At 40.8% G+C, this 23671-nt stretch overlaps 2 protein-coding genes and 1 long non-coding RNA gene across 10 annotated transcripts in view; 2 read left to right on the plus strand and 1 right to left on the minus strand.

Annotated features, from left to right (window-relative positions):
* UEVLD (UEV and lactate/malate dehyrogenase domains) overlaps positions 1-11799 on the plus strand; it is a 71342-nt gene extending 59543 nt beyond the window's left edge. For 5 of the 7 annotated variants that reach the window (XM_050755408.1, XM_050755409.1, XM_050755415.1 and 2 more), the window contains 3 exons: positions 5074-5134; positions 7075-7198; positions 8947-11799. In XM_050755408.1, the coding sequence (XP_050611365.1) occupies positions 5074-5134; positions 7075-7198; positions 8947-9114 (353 nt within the window). In that variant the 3' untranslated portion in view covers positions 9115-11799. The remainder of the gene's footprint in view (positions 1-5073; positions 5135-7074; positions 7199-8946) is intronic. The other 2 variants (XM_050755411.1, XM_050755414.1) reach the window with 1 other exon arrangement.
* LOC126934720 (uncharacterized) lies at positions 11795-14347 on the minus strand. Its single transcript, XR_007719084.1, has 3 exons — positions 14270-14347; positions 13290-13403; positions 11795-12167 (listed from the first exon to the last, which is right to left on the minus strand). It is a non-coding gene; the product is annotated as an uncharacterized LOC126934720 (long non-coding RNA).
* TSG101 (tumor susceptibility 101) overlaps positions 13532-23671 on the plus strand; it is a 52742-nt gene continuing 42602 nt past the window's right edge. The window contains exons 1-2 of one of the 2 annotated variants that reach the window (XM_050755440.1): positions 13532-14642; positions 21762-21846. In XM_050755440.1, coding sequence (XP_050611397.1) covers positions 14601-14642; positions 21762-21846 — 127 coding nt within the window. In that variant the 5' untranslated portion in view covers positions 13532-14600. The remainder of the gene's footprint in view (positions 14643-21761; positions 21847-23671) is intronic. The other variant, XM_050755441.1, reaches the window with a different exon arrangement.

Here is a 23671-nt window from a genome sequence, read left to right on the forward strand (position 1 = left end):
CTCTCTACTGTACAAGTTTTGAGGAATAGTTGATATACAATAAATATTGGATGAGTGAGAATGTATGAAATATGGTTGTATTAATTTCTCAAGTCTCATAAAGAGAAAATACAGGCTGATGTGACGTGATAAATATATCACCTACCCTAACCTAGTATATTTGGGTAAAGGAAGAAAACAATCTAGTAGAAGTTATTGTGAGCTCTTCAAAGAGGAACAATTTAAAACCTACCAAAAAGCAGTTTGTGTTTGATTAAATGACCTTTCATCCCAAATATAGGAATTTATTTTCAGAAACATTTATTGACCACCTGCTTTGCTCAATAAACACTGTGTTGACTGCTGTTAGAACTATATAGATGTGTAAGAATCTGACCTTGTCTTTAGGAAACTTTGAGTCTAATACTGGAAATGGCTGGAAGGCTGTATTGACATACTCTGAGAGAGGTCCAAGAGAAGTAGAATAAAACCACAGGGAAGAGATGTAGTAATTCTGTCTTGAGGTCTCAAATTGGAACTAGAAATAGAGAGATGTAGGTGCATGCAAAGTGAGATTGCATAAATGTAGTATTATGTAATATTTGACACACATAATGCTAGTGTTAAAACATAACTGAGCACTGATGAATCCATACTCAATTAAGAACATTACCAATACTGAAGTTAAGGCCGGGCGTGGTGGCTCAAGCCTGTAATCCCAGCACTTTGGGAGGCCGAGGTGGGTGGATCACGAGGTCAGGAGATCGAGACCATCCTGGCTAACACGGTGAAACACCGTCTCTACTAAAAAATACAAAAATCTAGCCGGGCGAGGTGGCAGGCGCCTGTAGTCCCAGCTACTCGGGAGGCTGAGGCAGGAGTATGGCATGATCCCGGGACGTGGAGTTTGCAGTGAGCTGAGAGCCGGCCATTGCACTCCAGCCTGGGCGACAGAGTGAGACTCCGTCTCAAAAAAAAAAAAAAAAAAAAAAAAACTGAAGTTAACTATTTACTCTTCCCCAGTCCATCTCCCTGTCTGCCTTCTAGAGGTACCATGTGATCACTTTTTATTCTGTCTTCTACTCTTCTTGAAGAGCTAGTTATATCCATGGATAGGTATATTTACTTTGGCCCTGGTGTCAGAAATGGATTAGAAGCTCCCTCTGCTGGTTTCATGTACAGATACCAACTGGTTGGACTTTTGTATAAGTGATACCATCACAGTAATTGCAATTATAATTACTTTTTATTGTGCCTACTATGTGTATTAAATATTTTGCATATCTCATTTAAATTTTATAAACTCTCTGTGCAGGAGTGGTGGTTATCCAGATTTATACATGAGGAAACTTAAGGCTCAATGAGATAAGTAATTTGCCCAAGGTTACATATCTGTGAAGGGCAGAACTGAGATTTGAACCCTAATCTGACTCTGAAGCTGTGCTCTTCCTTGCTGTCACTTAAGATAATTTATCTAGAGCATTTAGTACAGTATCTGGCACAGAGCAAACACACAGCAAATGGTAGCTATTATTACAGTGATTGGCAAGACAGTGATGAATAGAAAATTGGCAGAAAGACATATAAAAATACTCTTTGAAGTAAAGCAACATTAGGATTTGGAAACAGATATAAGAGTAGCAGTTGTGTAAATAAAATATTCTCTTCAGGTATTTCAGAGACAAGCGACAGCTACAGCCTAGGGAGGAATCACATGACATACAGGACCTTTAGATCTATTTCCTGCTTCATCTTCTCCCATTCTCCCAGGCATTCTATGCTAGTCAGATGGTTGACTTGCAGTTGACTGAATGGTTCATGCACTCTCATGCCTCCTTACCTTAGGAACTGCTGCTTCCTTTACCTGAACTCGTTCACTTGGCTAACTCCTGCTTATCCTTTAGGATTGGGCTTGAGTGCCACCTCTCCCAGGAAGCCTTCCTTAAGTTTCCAAGTTAAGTAAGTTCATACAAATAATGTAACAAATTTTTAAAGTAATCTACCTATTTCCCTTCTATCTAAGTAAAACATATATGCCAAAACACATTTTTCAAAACACTCAGGCTAATGTTTAAAGAAAGTAATCCACCTATCACCCTTCTATCTAAGTAAAACATTGTTAAAAATCCCTTAATTTGTCCACATGTATTTATATTTTTCATAAAACAGTTCATGGTTTTGTGTTTTTTTCTTATATAAAACCTTTTGGCTGGGTGTGGTGGTGCACGCCTGTAATCCCAGCACTTTGAGAGGCTGAGGTGGGTGGATCACAAGGTCAGGAGATCGAGACCAGCCTGGCCAACATGGTGAAACCCCATCTCTACTAAAAATACCAAAAATTAGGCAGGCGTGGTGGCAGGCACCTGTAGTCCCAGCTACTTGGGAGGCTGAGGCAGGAGAATTGTTTGAACCTGGGAGGTAGGGGTTGCAGTGAGCCGAGATCACACCACTGCACTCCAGTCTGGGCAACAGAGCGAGACTATCTTAAAAAAAAAAAAAAAAATTTAAAACTTTTCTGTTTTTCTTTTTTTTTTTTTTTTTTGAGACAGAGTCTCGCTCTGTAGCCCAGGCTGGAGTGCAGTGGCCGGATCTCAGCTCACTGCAAGCTCCGCCTCCCAGGTTCACGCCATTCTCCTGCCTCAGCCTCCCGAGTAGCTGGGACTACAGGCGCCCGCCACCTCGCCCGGCTAGTTTTTTTTTTTGTATTTCTTAGTAGAGACGGGGTTTCACCGTGTTATCCAGGATGGTCTCGATCTCCTGACCTCGTGATCCACCCGTCTCGGCCTCCCAAAGTGCTGGGATTACAGGCTTGAGCCACCGCGCCCGGCCCTGTTTTTCAACTTAACTATGGCAAGTATGTTTTCCCCTTTCTTACCAAATATAATTATGAATTGTGCGAGAGGTTTTGTATTTTCTTCTGTGTACCCAACACCATAGTAAAGAATACGTGCAAGAGGGGCCAGCCGCGGTGGCTCACGCCTTAATCCCAGCGCTTTGGGAGGCCAAGGCGGGTGGATCACTTGAGGTCAGAAGTTCGAGACTAGCCTGCCCAACATGGTAAAAACCCATCTCTACTAAAAATATAAAATTAGCCAGGCGTGGGGGTGCACACCTGTAATCCCAGCTACTTGGGAGTCTGAGGCACACATCTGTGATCCCAGTTACTTGTAAGGCTGAGGCAAGAGAATCGCCTGAACCTCGGAGGCGGAGGTTGCAGTGAGCTGAGATGGTGCCACTGCATTCCATCCTGGGTAACAGTGAGACTCCATCTCCAAAAAAAAAAAAAAAAAAAATGTACAAGAGGACACAAAAGAAGAATACATGGTCCCTGCACTCTGGGAGCTCATAATCAGTTTGAGGAAGGGAGGCATCTGGATACATATGGGGTCCTTTGTTGCTGACACATGACTAAGTGGCCTAATTTTGAATGTAGTTTAGAATTCTTGTATCTTAAAACATATTATTCTATAGCCACATGTAGTTTTGTTTTGCCTACTCAAATATGTGCAGATTTGTATCAAAGAATGTCTTCATACAGATGAGAAACAGATGAATATTGAAAAGGTTTCAGAATGTTACTGGCAATTTCAATTTAATATTAAAGTTCGGTTGGGCTCAGTGGCTCACGCCTGTAATCCCAGCACTTTGGGAGGCCAAGGCAGATCACCTGAGGTAAAGAGTTCAAGACCAGCCTGGCCAACATGGTGAAATCCTGTTTCTACTAAAAATACAAAAATTAGCTTGCTGTGGTGGCAGGCACCTCTAATCCCAGCTGCTTGGGAGGCTGAGGTAGAGGAATTGCTTGAACCCAGGAGGCAGAGGTTGTAGTGAGCCAAGAGTGTGCCACTGCACTCCACCCTAGGTGACAAAGTAAGACTGTGTATCTAATAATAATAATAATAATATTAAAGTGTGATATAAATTTCTAGTCTGGCCGGGCATGGTGGCTCACACCTGTAATCCTATCACTTTGGGAGGTCGAGGTGGGTGGATCACCTGAGGTCAGGAGTTCGAGACCTGCCATGTTTCGCTAACATGGCGAAACCCCATCTGTACTAAAAATACAAAAATTAGCCAGGTGTGGTGGTGGGTGCCTGTAGTCCCAGCTACTCAGGAGGCTGAGGCAGAATTGCTTGAACGGGGAGTCAGAGGTTGCAGTGAGCTAAGATCACACCACTGCACGCCAGGCTAGGTAACAGATCTAGTCCATCTCAAACAGAAAAAAAAAGAAAAAAGAAAAAAAAACATATAAAGAAATTTCCAGTCTGTGTATACAGCTTTGAAGTTTTGAATTGTTTTTATAAATGATGTAGTGAGAGGAAATGGGTAACCCGGAAGATTCTTTTAGAAAACAGGACCCTGGGGCCAGGTGCGGTGGCTCACTCCTATAATCCCAGCACTTTGGGAGGCCGAGGCAGGTGGATTACGAGGTCTAGGAGTTCAAGACCAGCCTGGCCAACATGGTGAAACCCCGTCTCTACTAAAAACACACACACAAAAATGAGTAGGGTGTGGTGGCATGCACCAGCTACTCAGGAGGCTGAGGTGTGAGAATCGCTTGAACCCAGGAGGCAGAGGTTGCAGTGAGCCAAGATCGTGCCACTGCACTTCAGCCTGGGTGACAGAGCAAGACTCCATCTCAAAAAAAAAAAAAAAAAAAAAAAAGGAAGAGGATTCTCTGCCTCTGTAATAGCTATGGAAATTCTAGCCCAAAATAGGTGATCAGATTATTCCTTACCTGGTGAAATTAGTCTCAGTGCATTTCTCAGCAGAACAAATGTCAAGTCCTTATATATTTCTACTTTGATAGTAAAATGGCCCTTGCAGAACTGTTACCGATGAGAGAGAACAGGTAAGGAGACGGCAAGTAGACTTTGGGGATAATGTTTTTTGTAGTTCAGAGTTTTCTTCACCTTGGGCTAGTGGTATAGCACATTTATTGTCATCCAGTGGAAAAATCTAACTTGCTAGAAATGAAAAAACTTCTATATAAATATTAGCACAGGTACCCTTGACTGCAAAAGATCGGTTATCACATCTTAATCCAAAGAGAGTCATTGGCAAAACATAATTAATTCTTCATCTAATTTTTAGTGCTCACATGGAGTGGCCAAGAAGTAATGAGTCATACCTCTGAAGTGCAGCTGTCCAACAGGTAACACTGACTGGAAATTTGCATTTATCCAACGAAAAATCATGTACTTCATAGCTAACAGCTATTTATACAGTATGTACTTACCAGGCTTCTGAAAACAAAACTAGGAAACACAAACGTATAAAGGAGCACTGTCTTATACTCTTTGATTTCTTATCTGAAAGTAGATCTAAGAGTGCTTTGCAAGCTTTTTCAGATAACACAGTTCACATTTAAAGGGAAAAACGTGTTCTTTATTTGTAGACAGTGATTTACTGCTTCTATATCTAAACATCTGAGCCTCGCTCTGTCACCAGGCTGGAGTCAGTGGCGCAATCTCGGCTCACTGTAACCTCCGCCTCCTGGGTTCAAGTGATTCTCCTGCCTCAGCCTCCCAAGTAGCTGGAATTACAGGTGTGCACCACCGCGCCCAGCTAATTTTTTGTATTTTAGTAGAGACAGGGTTTCACCATGTTGGTCAGGATGGTCCCAATCTCCTGACCGCATGATCCACCCGCCTTGGCCTCCCAAAGTACTGGGATTACAGATGTGAGCCACTGTGCCAAGCCAACGATTTTCTTAATGTAGAAGATAATTTGTCCACACCACTTAAAAATGAGTATCTATTAATCACATGCAAATAGAACTGGAAATCAGTCTAATGCGAATGGATAAGCCATATTATATGTTCAGGCAAACAAAAAGTGTAACACACAGATCCTTTTATCTTTTGCTTTTATCCAGAGGCCTTCCAGGGGTCTGTACCCCATAGGCAGGACTCTACACAGAATTTATATTCATGCCATTTGTTGTTTCACTGTCACATAACATTTTCCTGAAGTCTGAGAGGTGGCATTTTTAGTTTTCAAAGCCATCAGCTTATGACTTTTAGAATATAACAACTGGAAAAAGTGTTCTGTTTTTTATTGAGAAGATTAGTGTATGGTATAATTCATTCTAATCTGATTATACAATCTTGCATTTATACTTTTTAAAAGGAAAAAATTTAACTTTATATATTTTTATCATTTACAAAAGAATATGCTTATTATAAAATTTCAAATACTGCAGATATCTATAAAGTATTAAAAGAAATTAAAAAGCTAAGGTAATTCCATTTTTCAGAGACAACCATTTTTGACAACTTAGTGTCCACATGCCCAAAAAATTTTTTTCTACTCAGGAGGCTGAAATGGGAGGATCAGTTGAGCCCAGGAGTTTGAGACCAGCTTGGGCAACATAGAGACCCTATCTCTAAAAAGAAAAAATTGTTTTTCAATGCTTCTACAAATGTATAATAATATAGATTTGTGTTATTCAAACTATCCTGCAACTTGATTTCTTTCCTTAATGATAAATCTCAGACATTTTTGCACATTGTACATGTAAATCTACCTTATTCTTCTCAAAAGCTACATGGTACTACATGGTAGTGATTTGTTTAACCAGTCCTCTTTTGATGAGTTGTTTCCAAATATGCAGACATGCTTATTTTGTACATCTTTGCACTCTTGAGCATACTGCTATAAGATAAATACCTAGAAGAGGAATTTCTAGATCAGATGTTACCAAATCTTCTTCTTAAAAGGTTAGATCACTTTACATTCTCAACAGCAGTTATGGGAATGCCTGTTAATATTTTCTCCAAGTTAATTATCAGTCTTTTTAATTTTTGCCAGTTATCGGTAGGCAAATTGGTATTTATTGTTTTAATTCATATTTGGTTAAATATCAATGGCAGTGAACATTTTTTATGTTATTAGGTCATCTGTATTTTCTTTGAACTGCCTAACATCTTAAGAAAAGTTTAAATAAACATTAGATTATCTATAGACTTCCCTAACAATTGCTGTATAACTCGTTTCTGTCATAGAAACATCTAATTAATACCTTAACCAGAATGTAAAACTAAATGTGCATATTCTGTGGATTTTCTGAGATCATATATTTTTGTAACCTAGAGCCATGGAACTGCTTAGAGTAAAAAGTCAAAGATCCTGGTCTGTTGGACTATCAGTAGCTGACATGGTTGACAGTATTGTAAACAATAAGAAGAAAGTGCATTCTGTATCAACTTTAGCAAAGGTAATTGCTATTCTTATTCTCTCATTATATTTTAAACTTAGATATTATTAATACAAAACTAGCAAAATCATTATTCATACTCTAACCCCAGGTGTCTTCAGTATTTTAGAGTAACAAGTAGGAGAAAGCAGTTTAGTTTAAGCCCTATCCTGCTTAGTTATGAGAAGTCTGCCAGCTTGGGCAACATAGTGAGACCCCCATCTTTACAAAAACAAAAACAAAACTTTGCCAGGCATGTGACAGCCACTCAGTAGGCTGGGGTGGGAGAATCTCTTGAGCCTGGAGGTTGAGGCTGCGGTGAGCCATGTCACTGGACTCCAGCATGGACAACACAGCGAATCCCTGTCTCCAAAAATAAAATCTTGACTGGGTGCAGTGGCTTATGCCTGTAATCCCAGCACTTTGGGAGGCAAGGCGGGCGGATCGCTTGAGGTTAAGAGTTTGAGACCAGCCTGGCTAACATGGTGAAACCCCTCTCTACTAAAAATATAAAAATTAGCTGGGCATAATGGCAGGTGCCTGTAATCCCAGCTACTTGGGAGGCTGAGGCAGGAGGCAGAGGTTGCAGTGAACCAAGATCACACCACTGCAACTCCAGCCTGGGTGACACAGGTTGAATTGAACACTAAATTCTAGTGTTCAACAGCACAGTAGGGTGAGTGTGATTATTAGTAATTTATTGTACATTTCAAAACACCTAGAAGAGGGTGGGTGTGGTGGCTCATGCCTGTAATCCCAGCACTTTGGGAGGCCGAGGTGGGAGGATCACTTGAGCTTAGGAGTTCAAGACCAGCTTGGGCAATATAGAGAGACTTCATCTCAACAAAAAAAAAAAAAAAAGAAAGAAAGAAAAGAAAAACAAAATAGCCAGAAGAGACCATTTGGAGTGTTTTCCACACAAATAAATGATAAATGTTTGAGGTGATGGATAGCCCAATTACCCTGATTTGATCATTACACATTGTATGCATATACTGAAATATCACATGTATCCCACAAATACATACCATTATGGTACCAGTGTTTTTTTTTTTTAGATGTTATTGTCATTTGACTGTGCCCAGAGACCATCCCATGCCCCTCCCCAGGAAATCCATTCTTAACTATTTTTTTTCTTAGCCCCCAACCTGCTACCCATATTGCAGGGGGCTAGCTTACTTCTCTACAAAGTGGGTGTCTGACCAAGTTGCTTCCATCTCTCAAAAATTTTCTGAAATGATAAGTTTATAAAATCAATGAATGCGGCCGGGCGCGGTGGCTCAAGCCTGTAATCCCAGCACTTTGGGAGGCCGAGACGGGCGGATCACGAGGTCAGGAGTTCGAGACCATCCTGGCTAACACGGTGAAACCCCGTCTCTACTAAAAAATACAAAAAACTAGCCGGGCGAGGTGGCGGACGCCTGTAGTCTCAGCTACACGGGAGGCTGAGGCAGGAGAATGGCGTGAACCCGGGAGGCGGAGCTTGCAGTGAGCTGAGATCCGGCCACTGCACTCCAGCCTGGGCGACATAGACATAGCGAGACTCCGTCTCAAAAAAAAAAAAAAAAAAAAAAAAAAAATCAATGAATGATTGTGAGGTCTGGACTTCTAAAAATAAAATAAAAATAAGTAAATGAACAAAAAAACCTTTTTGAGTCCAACTTGTATCACTTTGTCTTAGAACTAAGAAAGCAAGAAAGTATGCATTTTTTTATTAACTTCTTTGCAGTGATTTAGTTCTATTAAAACCCTTATTTTTCTCATTTCAGGGATATTATGATATAGATAGTGAAGTGTTTTTAAGTTTGCCTTGCATCCTTGGAATCAGTGGAGTATCTGAAGTCATCAAAACCACACTGAAAGAAGATACAGTTTCTGAGAAACTCCAAAGCAGTGCATCCTCAATCCATGGTCTCCAACTACAGTTAAAACTTTGATTCTCAAATGCAATTTAAGAGGCTGGACTTCTACCTAAAGGGAAAAGTCATTTAATTTTACCAATATATATAGGTTTGAGAACTTCTGTATCCTGCTATTTATCCTTACAAACTGCTTGGTTAAAGTAGAGGGTTTCTTGATTAGCTCTGTGATTTAAATCCTTAAGAAGTTACATAAGGAGGGGAAAAATTAATTTTATTTGGGGTTCTTGAGATATCTATGCTGTTCTTTAAATCTACAGCAGGGGTAAACATTCATCTGAAGTGTGCATCAATTTAAATCATATATCCTAAACTAAAAGCACAGTTCACACTTTGGGAATATTTTATAAGTAATACATCTTTAAAAGAAAACTACCCTTTGACTTTTATAATAAACATAAGTTCAAGGCCCAGTATGGATTTACAAAATCTGTATCAATTGTACATTCACAGGATCCACAGCTTAAGTTACTAATGTTTCTTGTGTAAAATCCTATTGGTAGTACTAGTAAAGCATTATATTTCCCTTCTTCAAATTAATTAGCTACCAAAAAATGGAGAAGAATTTTACATGCACTTTAAAACAGAAAATGGAAAGTGAATTTTTAAAATGATATGCATTAAAAGTTTAATTTAATTTCCAGTGGGACTTTATGAAATTTTCTATAACTTCTTCCTGGAGTATATAAGATCTCCAACATCTCATAAACTAATTGTGATATTAGTAGAACCATAGACAAATGTATATTTTTAGTGGAAATAGATTATGAATGAAAGCCAAGCAGCTTACTTTAGAGCCAAACTATGAGATTTTCATTAAAAACATTGGTCATAATAGGGAGAGGTCAAACGGACTCTCCCCATTATTTGTTCTGAGCAAATCCTTTAACCTCTCCTGATCATACAGTTCAGAGTACACACACTTTGGTGATAGATCAACAGCAATATTTTCTTATGTGAAAGATAGCTTATTATTACTATTGTGACATTACAACTGATAGTAACAGTTAACATTAACACTTCATATATACCAGGCAGCATGATAAGCACTTTATTATTTTACTGAATCCTCACAACAGCCCACAGAGGTAGGGACTATTACCATCATCATTTTATAAAAGGAAATTGAGGTTTAGTCCTCAAGAAGTCTTGGCGATTAAGGGGCACTTATCCATACAACCTCTACTTTTTCTAGGCACTAAAAGGGGGAAAAGTCTTAACAGCCAAAATAGTTATCAAAAGACCCTAAAGTTGGGGTCCTATACACCATGAAAGGATTACTTTCATTCTCATGTAAGGGCATGCTTTTATAAAAAACAAACGTGGGCTGGGCGTGGTGACTCATGCCTGTAATCCTAGCACTTTGGGAGCCCGAGGCAGGCAGATCACGAGGTCAGGAGATCGAGATCATCCTGGCTAAAGAGCCTGTCTCTACTAAAAATAAAAAAAATTAGCTGGGCGTGGTGGCAGGCACCTGTAGTCCCAGCTACCTGGGAGGCTGAGGCAGGAGGATGGCATGAACCCAGGAGGCGGAGCTTGCAGTGAGTGGAGATCACACCACTGCACTCCAGCCTGGGCGACAGAGCGAGACTCCATCTCAAAAAAAAAAAAAAGTTTAAAAATTTGCCAGGTGTGGTGCTGTGCACCTGTAGTTCCAGCTACTCAGGAGGCTGAGGCAGGAGGATTGCTTGAGCCCAGAAGTTCAAGATTACAATGAGCTATGATCATGCCACTGCACTCTAGGCAACACAGTGAGACCCTGTCTCTAAAAAAATAAAAATAAAAATAAATCAAGCATATAATAGGTTAATCCAGACGGAGATAGGAGGGTTTATAAGGGCAGACACATCCTAGGTAAAGAGGAAATAGGCAAACTAACACTGTTTTAGTGTAATAAGGAATGCTTATAATGATGAACTTTAGTCATAAAGAAAAGGTGAAATTATATTCAGTAACCCATGTTTAGGAAAGCAGAAAAGTATTTAATATGCTTGGAAAGATTCCCACCAGAGTTAACTGGATGCTTTTGAAGAGAAAAGCATTTAGGTCTATGTAATTTCAATATGCACGCGAATTAGTTCATGTTACCCTAACAATGTATTCTTACTGTCCTTTTTTATGAAATAGGAAAGTAAAACTGAAAGAACTATTGTTTTTAAAACTAGCCTTTTCTAATATTTGATATCTAAAGTTAGATAATATGTAATATGCTTTTGAACAATAACCAGAAAATAGTGTATAATAAATTACCAATAACTCATTAATTATAAAAGGAACATGTCAATACAACAAATGTTTATTTAACACCTACTGTTATTCCACATACTGTGTTAGAATTTGACTATTCGAAGATGAATAATAGTCTTTGCCCTCTGGAAGGCCACAATGAAGAAGTAATTCTCTGTATCAGATATTTCTTTGAGTGTTAAGTATATTAGTAATCATGTTGTAAATCCCAGTGTAAGTCAAGAAGCAATATCACCACCACCACCTCCCTATGATTTTGTGATAATTTGACATTCTCAATGCTTGTTAACTTTCATGTTTTTATTTTTACAAAATCATGCAGAGCTTGTTACAATTTTTAGTGGGGTTTGGATTAAAATGCTTTTTTGATGTAGCAGAAGACAAATTTTTTTCCATTTTCCATTGTTTTCCTTAAATATTAAGAATAATGAACAAAATAAACTGATTTCAAAATCACCAGGTGATCCTTCATTTATTAAGTGAAAGGAAACATTCAGATTAAGGAGATTTTTTCATACAATTCACACAGCACCCAGGATATTTAGTTATTTTGTGTAAAATGAAGAGACTAGATTTTATCAATTGTTTTCAAACTTTTAAAAATTATTTTTAGCAAGAAAACTTTTAAAATCTTTTTGTTTTTGAGCCAGGTTCTCACTATATTGCTCAGGCTGGACTCAAACTCTTCGGCTCAAGTAATCCTCCTGCCTCAGCCAATGGAGTAGCTGGGACTGCAGGTGCACCATCAGCTTGTGTTTTCATCTGTGATAATCGGGGGATTTAAAATTCTCCACTAATATATGTGAGGACAGAAATCAAAATGCCTAATGAGTGGGAAAAAACTCATATTTAGTGTTGAAATGGCAAGCAACTTTCAAAAGCATTTCAACTACTGTTACTTTCACATCAAAAAATTAACCGATTTTGCATATTTCTAAAACCACAAAGACTTTTTCCCCACACACATTCAATCCTTCATGGTTCCAATGAAATAGATAAGAAGAAGTTAACACTGTATATTGAGGTAGCGTTGACCCTGAAAGATTGCAAAAGACTGATAGTAAACATGCAGCAAGAAAGCTTTTTAAACAATGTATTGCTGGGCACAGTGGCTCACACCTGTAATCCTAGCACTTTGGGAGGCTAAGGTGGGAGGATCACCTGAGCCCAGGAGTTCTGAGGTCAACCTGGGCAACAAAGTGAGACCTCATTTTTACAAAAAATTAGAAAATTAGCTGGGCATGGTGGCACACGCATGTGGTCCCATATACAAGGGAGGTTGAGGCAGGAGGATCACTTGAGCCAGGGAGGTTGAGGCTGCAGTGGGCCATGTTCACACCACTGCACTACAACCTGGGCAACAGAACAAGGCCGTGTCTCAAAAAATATATAAATAGGCTAGGCGCAATGGCTCACGCCTGTAATCCCAACATTTTGGCAAGCTGAGGTGGGTGGATCACCTTAGGTCCAGAGTTCAAGACAAGCCTGGCCAACATAGTGAAATCCTGTCTCTACTAAAAATATAAAAAATTAGCTGGGTGTGGTGGTGGGCACCTGTAATCCCAGCTACTCAGGACGCTGAGGCAGGAGAATCATTTGAACCTGGGAGGCAGAGGTTGCAGTGAGCCGAGATCACACTATTGCACTCCAGCTTGGACAGAAAGAGCAAAACTCCGTCTCAAAAAAAAAAAAAAAAAAAAAAAAAAAAAAAATATATATATATATATATATATATATATATATACACACAAAATTTATTTTAATATAAATTTATATTTATTTATAAAATATATAAATAACATTACCTGGCATTCCTCCAATTCATAAAGGTACAGTTGCTCTAATTAAAGGGACTCCTGGTTAAGCCATGGCTTTAAGAACAGTTTGAAAACCCCATTGCTTTTAAAAAACATAAAACAGCAAGTAAAATGGAAGGACAGACTGACCTCTAGTTTGGTTTGACTGGAGCTGTATGCTTAACTAAGGAGCTGGAAAACAGGCGGAGGTTGCAGTGAGCCGAGATGGTGCTACTGCACTCCAGCCTGGGCGATGGAGTGAGACTGTCTCAAAAAAAAGAAAAGAAAAGAAAAACAATACTTATTGGAATAGTCTTTATTTGTGTGTGTTAACAACAGTTTATAATGATGCTTCTACATGCTTTCAGTTACGCCCTCCTTGTGAATGTGACCTTCATTTAGATGCCAACTTTGAAGGGAATCAATACCACAGCCTTGTTCTCATTAGGGCTGTACTAAAATAACTGAAACTGTCACACATCTCATCATCAAACTCAAAATTGTACAATACCTTGAATGACACTGTGGTTACAAAACTGACGGTGATGTGTAATGATGACTAATGTAAGTCACCATGAAGAATTTTTATGGGAAGTAAAAATTCAATTAAGATGGAAGTACCTACCCTTGCATTGTGCAAGGCAATGAAGATCTGAAGTAAGCCTGCCTTCAAGGGCTTGGATTTTGACAGTGACAGGTACAAAAATACAGCACCAGGTAAAATACGGCCTGTATTATCATTTATGTCTGGGTACAGGAGAAAGCTGACTTTAGGAATGGTTTCCTGGAGAAGAAATTACTATCTGGCTTCTCGTGAAACAAAGGCTCTACATTTTACCCTTGCCAACGTAGTATGAAGGTCTTTAAAGCTTAAAAAAAAAATCACTAATTAGAGGAACACTGGGCATCATCTAATGCAAGTGTATCACTTTACAGTCGGGAGAAACGTATGCCTGAGCTAGAAATGCACTAGCCTACCATTATCACAAGGGCAAGTCAGTGACACAACACTCTGACTGCCAGTGCAGTGCCCTCCCACTTGATGAATCAGTCATTAAGGCGCATTGGCAAGCCCTTGGTACTTCTTCCCTTTCCGGCACTAGCTTCCTCAAGTCGACTCTGTGAAATACCTGCCAATCTTATCCTGAACCGGAGTTTCGACCCTCGGAACAGTCTTGCCCACATCTTTGGGACCTGATTCGTCCTGCTGAATCCGGCACTCGAGGGTAGGGTTGGTTGGAACCCACCCCGTCAAGTCTCTTTCAATCCCACACGGCGTCCACCCTCGCCCGCAGGATGGCGGCCCGGAAGTGACGTAGTGGAAACGGAAGTGGTGCTTTGGTTCCGACTTCCTGTTGTTTGAGGCCGGGTCGGGGGTGTGCGATTGTGTGGGACGGCCTGGGGCAGCCCAGCAGCGGCTGACTTTCTGCCTGCGGGAAAGGGAGTCGCGAGTGGGCCGTCATGGCGGTGTCGGAGAGCCAGCTCAAGAAAATGGTGTCCAAGGTGAGGCTGCGACGCGCTCGCCCTCCAGCGCGCGCCCACCGCTCCCTTCCGCGCCCTGCCGAGTCCGTCCCGGCCCAGCCAAACAAGCTTCCCAGACGGGCCGGAAGCCCCAGTACAGCTCTTAGCCACCTTCTCAGACCCCCGCCCCGAGGCGCCTGTCGCCTGGTGCGGGAATCCCCGTACGGGAGCTGGGAGGGTGGGGGGCGGCGACAGTCGACAGAGACGTGGAGCGGAAACTGCCGGACACCTGCCGCCCACCCGCCCTTCTCTCTTCCACAGAGTTTGGAGCTGTCTATGGGGCAGTGTGGTTTTTCGTCTTAGTTTCTGTAAACACAAAGACGGAATCTCATTTAGTTCTAAATCTGAGGCAATCCTCTATTGCTGTCCCAATCCAGGGATCCTCTTGTCTTAGCCTTTCTTTTGCCGACCTGCAGAGATTGTGGCCTTTTCAGTTTTGTATTCTCCGGAAAAGTCCAGAGAAGCCAAAATACCAGTCCCTTACTGAAATACCATTACCGTTTCAGGGATTTGCTAAGAGTAACTACTCTTAAGTGTATGCTGCTTATAATGCGTATTTATTTGCTTTGAGCTTAATCTATGATCTTCACGGCTCAAGGCTATTTTTTTTTTCAATTTTTAAAAAAGCAGTTAAGCATTTTGTATTTTAAAGCCATGATTTATTTATATAATTACTTCAAACGTGGCACCTCACACCAGAGTGGAATGGCTTTTGTTATGTTTTGTTGTAATTTTCCAAAACTATGTAAAATGATTGAGAGTTGAGTCTTGACCAGTTCAACGTGTTAGCTTCGGATAGTTTTGTCAAAGCAAGAATGGTAGCAATCAGCGGTTTAAGCGGTTTCAGTTTTTAATAAAACACACTATTATGTATAAAACATTTTTAAAAACGGACTTTTTCCAGTTAAATCGCCCCCATAGTCCTTGATTGAAGACCAAGTAACCTCTAAAGAGAAAGTGACAGTTTTCAAAATAAAGCATACCTTAGTTGTGTAATCATGTATTTTAGGCTTATTGGTTTTGTTTTGACAAACTAGTTATCCTTAGTTACAGAGGACGTGTGGGAAGCCATAGAAGATTGTGACCCAGGTAAAGATCCATGTTGTAACTTTTATACATCACTTTCTGAAAAAACGGTATATTGTTTTACATAGTATGTAGCTGAAGAGTATCTGTTCCGTTACTTTTTTTTTTTTAGTGTCTTGCTCTGTCACCCAGGCTGGAGTGCAGTGCCGCGATCTTGGCTCACTGCAATCTCCGCCTTCCAGGTTCAAGCAATTCTCCTGCCTTCGCCTCCCAAGTAGCTGGAATTACAGGCGCCCACCACTTCACACAGCTGATTGTTGTATTTTTAGTAAAGTCGGGGTTTCACCATGTTGGCCAGGCTGATCTTCAACTCCAGACCTCAGTATTCCCTCTGCTTTGGCTTCCCAAAGTGCTGGGATAACAGGCATGAGCCACCACGCCTGGCCTCCATGACATTTTTGATCTTTAAATTGATAGCGTAGTCATTAAGATTTATTCCTTGGGCCGGGCGCAGTGGCTCACACCTGTAATCCTAGCACTTTGGGAGGCCAAGGCAGGTGGATCACCTGAGGTCAGGAGTTCAAGACCGGCCTGATCAACATGGTGAAACCCCGTCTCTTCTAAAATACAAAAATTAGCCGGGCATGATGGCGGGTGCCTGTAATCCCAGCTGCTTGGGAGGCTGAGACGGGAGAATCGCTTGAACCCGGGAGACGGTGGTTGCAGTGAGCCGAGATGGAGCCACTGCACTCCAGCCTGGGTGGCTGAGCAAGACTCCGTCTCAAAAAAAAAAAAAAAAAAAAAATTTATTCCGTAATGTATGTGTATATTCATATAAAGAGCAAGAATATTCAAATATTAGCTTATTTTTTATACCCTAATTAAGTTTCCTAAGCGTCCTCTAGAGAAACCTGCCATCAAAGACAAAGGCAAGGCATGTTCAGAAGATATTTTATACCTCTGCCTGCCTCCCCCTGCAGCCAACCTGTGATTACTCTAGAAACAAAAACAGGTAGGGAAGAGGTAGGAGAGGGCATTCTACCTGTCTTTTGGTCCTTGGCTCAGTGTCTGGAAAATTGAGACTCCTGTATGTGATTATGACGATTCTGAGCATCAGCATCTGTTCTGTCTAACCTATGAATTTTAGACAGGTAAGAATAGCAAGTAGAGTATTAGAAGCAGTTGTGGGGGCTCCTTCCTCCTAAAGAAGGGCTTGAAATGTTTTTCTTTCAGCTGGTGTGGTCTGATGTAAGAATTGTTAGCCAGGACCCTGCACTCATGGCTAGGGTGAAGGTCATTATTGTTTTCTCTTTATCTGATTGTAGGCTCTCCGCACCCATCATGGTACTCTGGCCACCTGCCTTATGTTTTGTATGTATATTATAAAAGATCTTTTTTCCCCTTGAGCATTATCTTAGCTCCCAATTTCAAAATAACTTTTAACACCCTTCTCTGTTATCATTTTTGCAATTAACAGAGGTATATTTATACCAGATTAGTCCTTCTTGCTTTAAAGAAACAACTTTCCACTTTAGATGTTTCATGCATACAACCACTTACATTTTTACATAGTTTATTTACAGCATTTCTAGAGGCGCAGTCACTGCTAAATGAGTAGAAGAAAACTGTGGGCTTGGTGTGATGGTTCATGCCTGTAATCCCAGTACTTTGGGAGGTAGAGATGGGAGGATCACTTGGGGCCAGGAGTTCAAGATCAGCCTGGGCAACATAGCTAGACCCTGTCTCTACAAAAAATTTAAAAATCAGCCAGACTTGGTGGCATGCACCTGTAGTCCTAGCTACTTGGGAAGCAGAAGCAGGAGGATTACTTAAGCCCAGGAATTCAAGGTTACAGTGAGCTATGACAGAATGAGAACCTATCTCAAAAAGTAAAAAATGAAAAAAAAAATTAATAACAAAATTGGCCAAGTGCGGTGGCTCATGCCTGTAATCCCAGCACTTTGGGAGGCTGAGGTGGGCAGATCACTTGAGGTCAGGAGTTCGAGACCAGACTGGCCAACATGGTGAAACCCTGTCTCTACTAAAAATACAAAATTAGCCAGACATGGTGGTGCGTGCCTGTAATCCCAGCTACTCAGGAGGCTGAGGAAGGAGAATTGCCTGAACCTGGGAGGTGGAGGTTGCAGTGAGCTGAGATCACGCTACTGCACTCCAGCCTGGGTGACAGAGCAAGATTCCATCTCAAAAACAAATAAATAAATAAAAATAATAAAATAAAGATTGATATGTCCCTCACACTGTTTTAGGCTCTAGGGATGCAACAGTGAACAATCAGACAAAAAAAAACTCTGCTTCTGGAATTTAAATTTTTATAGAAGACAATAAATAACTCAATAAATACATCAAGTAGTATGTTGGAAAGTGATAAGTGCTTTAGAGAAAATAAAGCAGGAAAGGGAAATGGGGAGTGCTAGGGTGTGGAAATGGGATGAGTCACAGTTTTGTATCTGATAGTAAAGAGAGGTCTTTCTGAAAAAATCTATTTGAGCTCACCTGAGAGAGGTAAAGAAACTGTGTGGTTGGCATGGGGCTCACACCTGAAATCCAAGCATTTTGGGAGGCCAAAGCTAGAGGATCGCATTGAGGCCAGGAGTTCCAGACCAGCCTGTGCAACATAGCATGACCTTGTCTCTTCTCTACTAAAAATATAAAAAAATTAACCAGTCGTGGTGTATACCTCTAATTCCAGCTACTTGGGAGGCTGAGATGGAAGGATCACTTGAGCCCAGGAGTTTGAGGTTGCAGTGAGCTGTGATCATACCACTGTACTCCAGCTTGGGTGACAGAGCGAGATCCTGTCTCAGGAGAAAAACAAAACTGGAACAATCTGGGGTAGGAACATTTCAGAAAGGAGAAACAAATGCAAAGGCTCATAGACAGAAGTTTGTCATGCATGATAGAGGAACAACAAAGGAGGGTATGGTGGCTGGACTGAAGTGAGCAAGGGAGGAAGTGGTGGTATGGATCTAGACAGATCCATGGTATGGATCATCAATGGTATGAGAGGTTTGGAGGACCTTGCAGGCCATCTTAAGGACCTTGGCGTTTACTTGGAGTATGATGAAAAGCCATTGCTCTGTTTCAGCTGTTAGCAATATTACTCTAGCTGCTATGTTGAGACTAGACTGTAGTGGGTTAACGATGGAGGCGGAGACACCATAAAGAGGCTGTTGCAGTAATCTAGGTGAGAGGTGTTGGTGGCTTAGACCAGGACTGTAGCTGTGGAGATACCGGATGTATGCTGAAGGCAAAGCTAACAGGATATTTTGACAGATTGGCTGTGGATGTGAAGAAAAGAGAGGGCATCAAGGATAACGTCAAGGTTTTTGGCCTGAGCACCTGGAAGGATATGTATGTGTACACATATGGAAGACATTGGAGAAGTAAATTTGGGGGGAAGATAAGGAGTTCAGTTTTGGTCATGTTCAATTTGACATTCATTAGATATCCAAGGGGAAATGTCAAATTAGTAATTGTATATATGTTTTCTGGAGTTCAGAAAAAAGGTTAAGATTGGAAAATTTTAATTTGAGGGTTTTCAACATATAAATTATATTTTCGGCCATGAGGGAGATCAAAGGAATGAGTTTAGATAGAGAAGAAGACCAAGGACTTAGCCTGCACTCAATAATAATTGGTTAGGTTAAGAGAACAAGCCAGCAAAGAAACTGAGAAGGCACAGAGTTCAGGAGAACAGTTGATGTCCTGGAAATCAAATGAAGAACATATTTTAAGAGAAAAGGGGCTGGCCATGATGGCTCATGCCTCTAATCCCAACACTTTGGGAGGCTGAGGTGGAAAGATTGCTTGAGCCTAGAAGTTCAAGACTAGCCTGGGCAACATGGTGAAATCCAGCTCTATCAAAAATATACAAAAATTAGCTAGACATCGTGGTGTGTACCTGTAGTCTCAGCTACTTGGGAGGCTGAGGTGGGAGGATCACTTGACCCCGGGAGGTGGAGGTTGCAGTGAACTGAGATCATACCACTGCACTCTAGCCTGGGTGACAGAGCCAGACCCTGTCTCAAAAAAAAAAAAAAAAAGAACGAGCCAGGTGCAGTGGTTCATACCTGTAATACAAACACTTTGGAAGGCTGAGGTGAGAGGATCACTTGAGCCCAGGAATTTGAGACCAGCCTGGGCAGCACAGTGAGATCTCATCTCTATGAAAAATTTAAAAATTATCCAGGTGTGATGGTGCATGCCTGTAGTCCCAGGTACTTGGGAGGCTGTGGTGGGAGTATCACTTGAGCCCAGGAGGTTGAGGCTGAAGTGAGCCATGGTCGTACCACTGCACTCTAGCCTGGGCGACAGAGTGAGACCCTAACTCAAAAAAAAAAGGCGGGGGAAAGGAAGGAATCAGCTTGGTCAAATATTGCTGATAGATGAAGTAAGACAAAGATAGTATTGGTCATTACATATCATGTGGCAGTTATTGGTGACCTTACTGAACAATTTCAGTGAAGTACGGAGTATAGAAGCCTAATTGGAGTGGATTTGAAGAGACCAGGTCTCTAGACATTGAGCATGGTTGCTAACATCACAGAGATACTCAGATATGTTGTGCTCCATGATGAAAAACATTATCCTCTATGAAGTGATCTTATCAGAGAAAGAAGAGGAAAAAAATATAAAAGGAAAAATTTTTTTTTTTTTTTTTTTTGAGACTGAGTCTAGCTCTGTCGCCCAGGCTGGAGTTCAATGGCGTGATCTCGGCTCGCTGCAACCTCTGCCTCCCGGGTTCAAGCAATTCTTCTGCCTCAGCTTCCTGAGTAGCTGGGATTACAGATGCGCGCCATCATGCCCAGCTAGTTTTTGTGTTTTTAGTAGAGATGGGGTTTCACTGTGTTGGTCAGGCTGGTCTCGAACTCCTGACCTCGTGATCCGCCCGCCTCAGCCTCCCAAAGTGCTAAGATTACAAGCGTGAGCCACCATGCCCGGCTGGAAATTTTGTAATCGTGAGGATAATAACCTGTAGATCCAACTAACTCACAGAAGCATGTATCTATGAAACTATACTAAAGGTATACAATTAACACATTCCAAACCATGAGAGCCTCTATAAGACAAATGAACAAATGTCTTTAACAAATAAATTCTAAGGAGCAAAAATAGAGATGTGCCCATCAGTTAAGTATTTTTCAGCTGAACAGTAGATAAATAAAGTGTGCAGTAAGAAGTGGGCCATACTTGCCTGTAAATCCCAACACGTGGGGAGCCTGAGGCGAGAGGATTGCTTGAGGCCAGGAGTTGGAGACCAGCCTGGGCAATATAGCAAGACCCTGTCTTTACAAAAATAAAAATAAATTAGCTGGGCATGATGGCACATACCTGTAGTTCTGTGTACTTGGGAGGCTGAGGCAGGAGGATCACTGAGCCTGGAGTTTGAGGTTGCAGTGAGCTGTGATTGTGCCACTTTACTTCATCCTGGGCTACAGAGCGAGACCCTGTCTCCAAAATAAATGAAAGGAATGAAGTACAGATAAATGCTACAAGGATAATCTTGAAAACATGCTAAGTGAAAGAATTTAGTCATGAAAGATCACATTGTATGAATAAGCAAATCTATAGAGACAGATTTGTGGTTGTCTAGGATGAAGGCTGGGGGTAGAATGGGGGGTGATTGCTAAAGGGTATGCATTTCTTTTTAGGGATGGTGAAAATGTTCTGAAGTTGATTACGGTGGTGGTTACACAACTCCGAATGTATTAAAAACCATTGAACTATACTTTTTAAATGTGTGAATTATATGGTATAGTTAAAGAATATAGATTAAAAGGGACTTGAGACATTTTAACAAATGCAATGTGTGGACTTTATTAGGATCCTGATTCAAACTGAAAACATAAAAAACATGACTTGAGACTATAGATATTTTCTGATGTTAAGGAAATAGTGATTATTTTAGTGTGATAATAGGATTGTGGGGTTTTTAGGTTCTTTCAGGCTTTCATTAATGCTAACAATTAGTGAAAAAGATTTTAAGAAAATTCATCCGCTCTAAAATACATGTATTGGTTTTAAACTAAATTCTTACGCGATTTTGCTTTTCAGTACAAATACAGAGACCTAACTGTACGTGAAACTGTCAATGTTATTACTCTATACAAAGATCTCAAACCTGTTTTGGATTCATATGGTGAGTTTATGCAATAAAAATCAATTTCTATACTTTGAGTTTACTCTCTTTGTTAATGATTGTAATTTTTTCCATTTTCCTTTGAGGTTTGTGGATTTTTCAATTGTAGGACTGCACCACCACCTAATAAAACTGTTGGAAGGTAGCATATTAGAAGATCTAATAAAAACATTTTATATTTATTTAGTTTTAGTTTTTTATGTTAAAAAAAATACTCTAGCTGGACGTGGTGGCTCATTTCTGTAATCCCAGCACTTTGGGAGGCTGAGATGGGTTGGACCACTGAGCCCAGGAGGTTGAGACCAGCTTGGGCAATATGGTGAAACCTTGTCTCAACAAAAAAATACATAAAGTTGGCCTGGCACTCCTGTATTCTCAGCTAGCCAGGAGGCTGAGGTGGGAGGATTGCTTGAGCCAGGAGGCAGCGGTTGCATTGAGCTGAGATCGGGCCACTGCACTCCAGCCTGGGCAACAGAGCAAGACCCTGTCTCAAAAAAAAAAAAAAAAAAACTACTAACATAGAACTATGCAAATTTAAACCTAGGAGGGCATGTTAAAGATAGTTTAGTCCATTTCCCAAAGTTTTGTCTCTAGACCCTTAGTTGTGCTGGGGACAGGGGTAGAGGCAGAATTCTATAGTTAAGCTTGAGCAACTTATGGATTAAACAAAATTGAGTTTTATTGCATGAAGATTTCTCAGAGCCTTTAATATGCTAATGTGTTGTGTATCACTGAGATGAGCAAGAATATATTGTATAATACATCCTAAAGTTACTTAACTGCTGAACCTCCCTGTCCCCATAGTGTCTCTTTATATTTTCAGGAACACATTTTGCAAAACTATACTCTGGACTGTCCCTTTCATTTTATAGTTGAGGAAAATATTATTTAATGTGGTCTTTAATTCTATAGAGTAGGTAAGCATGTCAGTTTGTCTCTACTTTCTATTGAGACAAAATAAAGTTGTAAGACATGACAATGCTTGGAGTTTCCCTTTTTTTAAAATAGTCTTTTCTGTCCCTGCCAAATCCTAACATAATCTCTTCTACCATGTCTCCTTGAAAATACTTAATATGCCAGGGCCGAGGGAAAACCCATGCTGCTGCTTGTCCACTGTAAGACCCTTAACTCTGAAGGCAAGGAACTGAATTTTGTAGCTGAGACTTTCTAAATTTCACTTGCTTCCAAGGCTTTGAAAACATTAGGAAACTGGTGAAGAGAGGTGGGAAGGAACAGAGGGGCAATCAGTTCTGCATTTCCTGAAACAATAAAGACATGAACCCAAAGTCCTCTTCCAAACCTAGGTCACAATTCCTTCTCATCTCAGCCTACCTTATTTCTGTCCACATGACAGTTTTGATCAAAACTGACAAAGACTCCCTTATCAAATCTTGTGTAGTTTCATATGGCTGGACGAAGTGTAAATCATTGTTACCAAATTCTTTTAGAATAAACAAAGCCCCACATTTATTTATTTATTTATTTATTATTTTTTTTTTTTGAGACGGAGTCTCGCTGTGTCACCCAGGCTGGAGTGCAGTGGCCCGATCTCGGCTCACTGCAAGCTCCGCCTCCCGGGTTTACGCCATTCTCCTGCCTCAGCCTCCGAGTAGCTGGGACTACAGGCGCCCGCCACCACGCCCGGCTAGTTTTTTGTATTTTTAGTAGAGACGGGGTTTCACCATGTTAGCCAGGATGGTCTCGATCTCCTGACTTTGTGATCCACCCGCCTCGGCCTCCCAAAGTACTGGGATTACAGGCTTGAGCCACCGCGCCAGGCCAGCCCCACATTTATATAAGGTGGTTTTCTTTTTTAAAATGCACA

Source organism: Macaca thibetana, chromosome 14 (genome assembly GCF_024542745.1).
Source record: "Macaca thibetana thibetana isolate TM-01 chromosome 14, ASM2454274v1, whole genome shotgun sequence".
Classification (NCBI taxonomy): Eukaryota; Metazoa; Chordata; class Mammalia; order Primates; family Cercopithecidae; genus Macaca; species Macaca thibetana.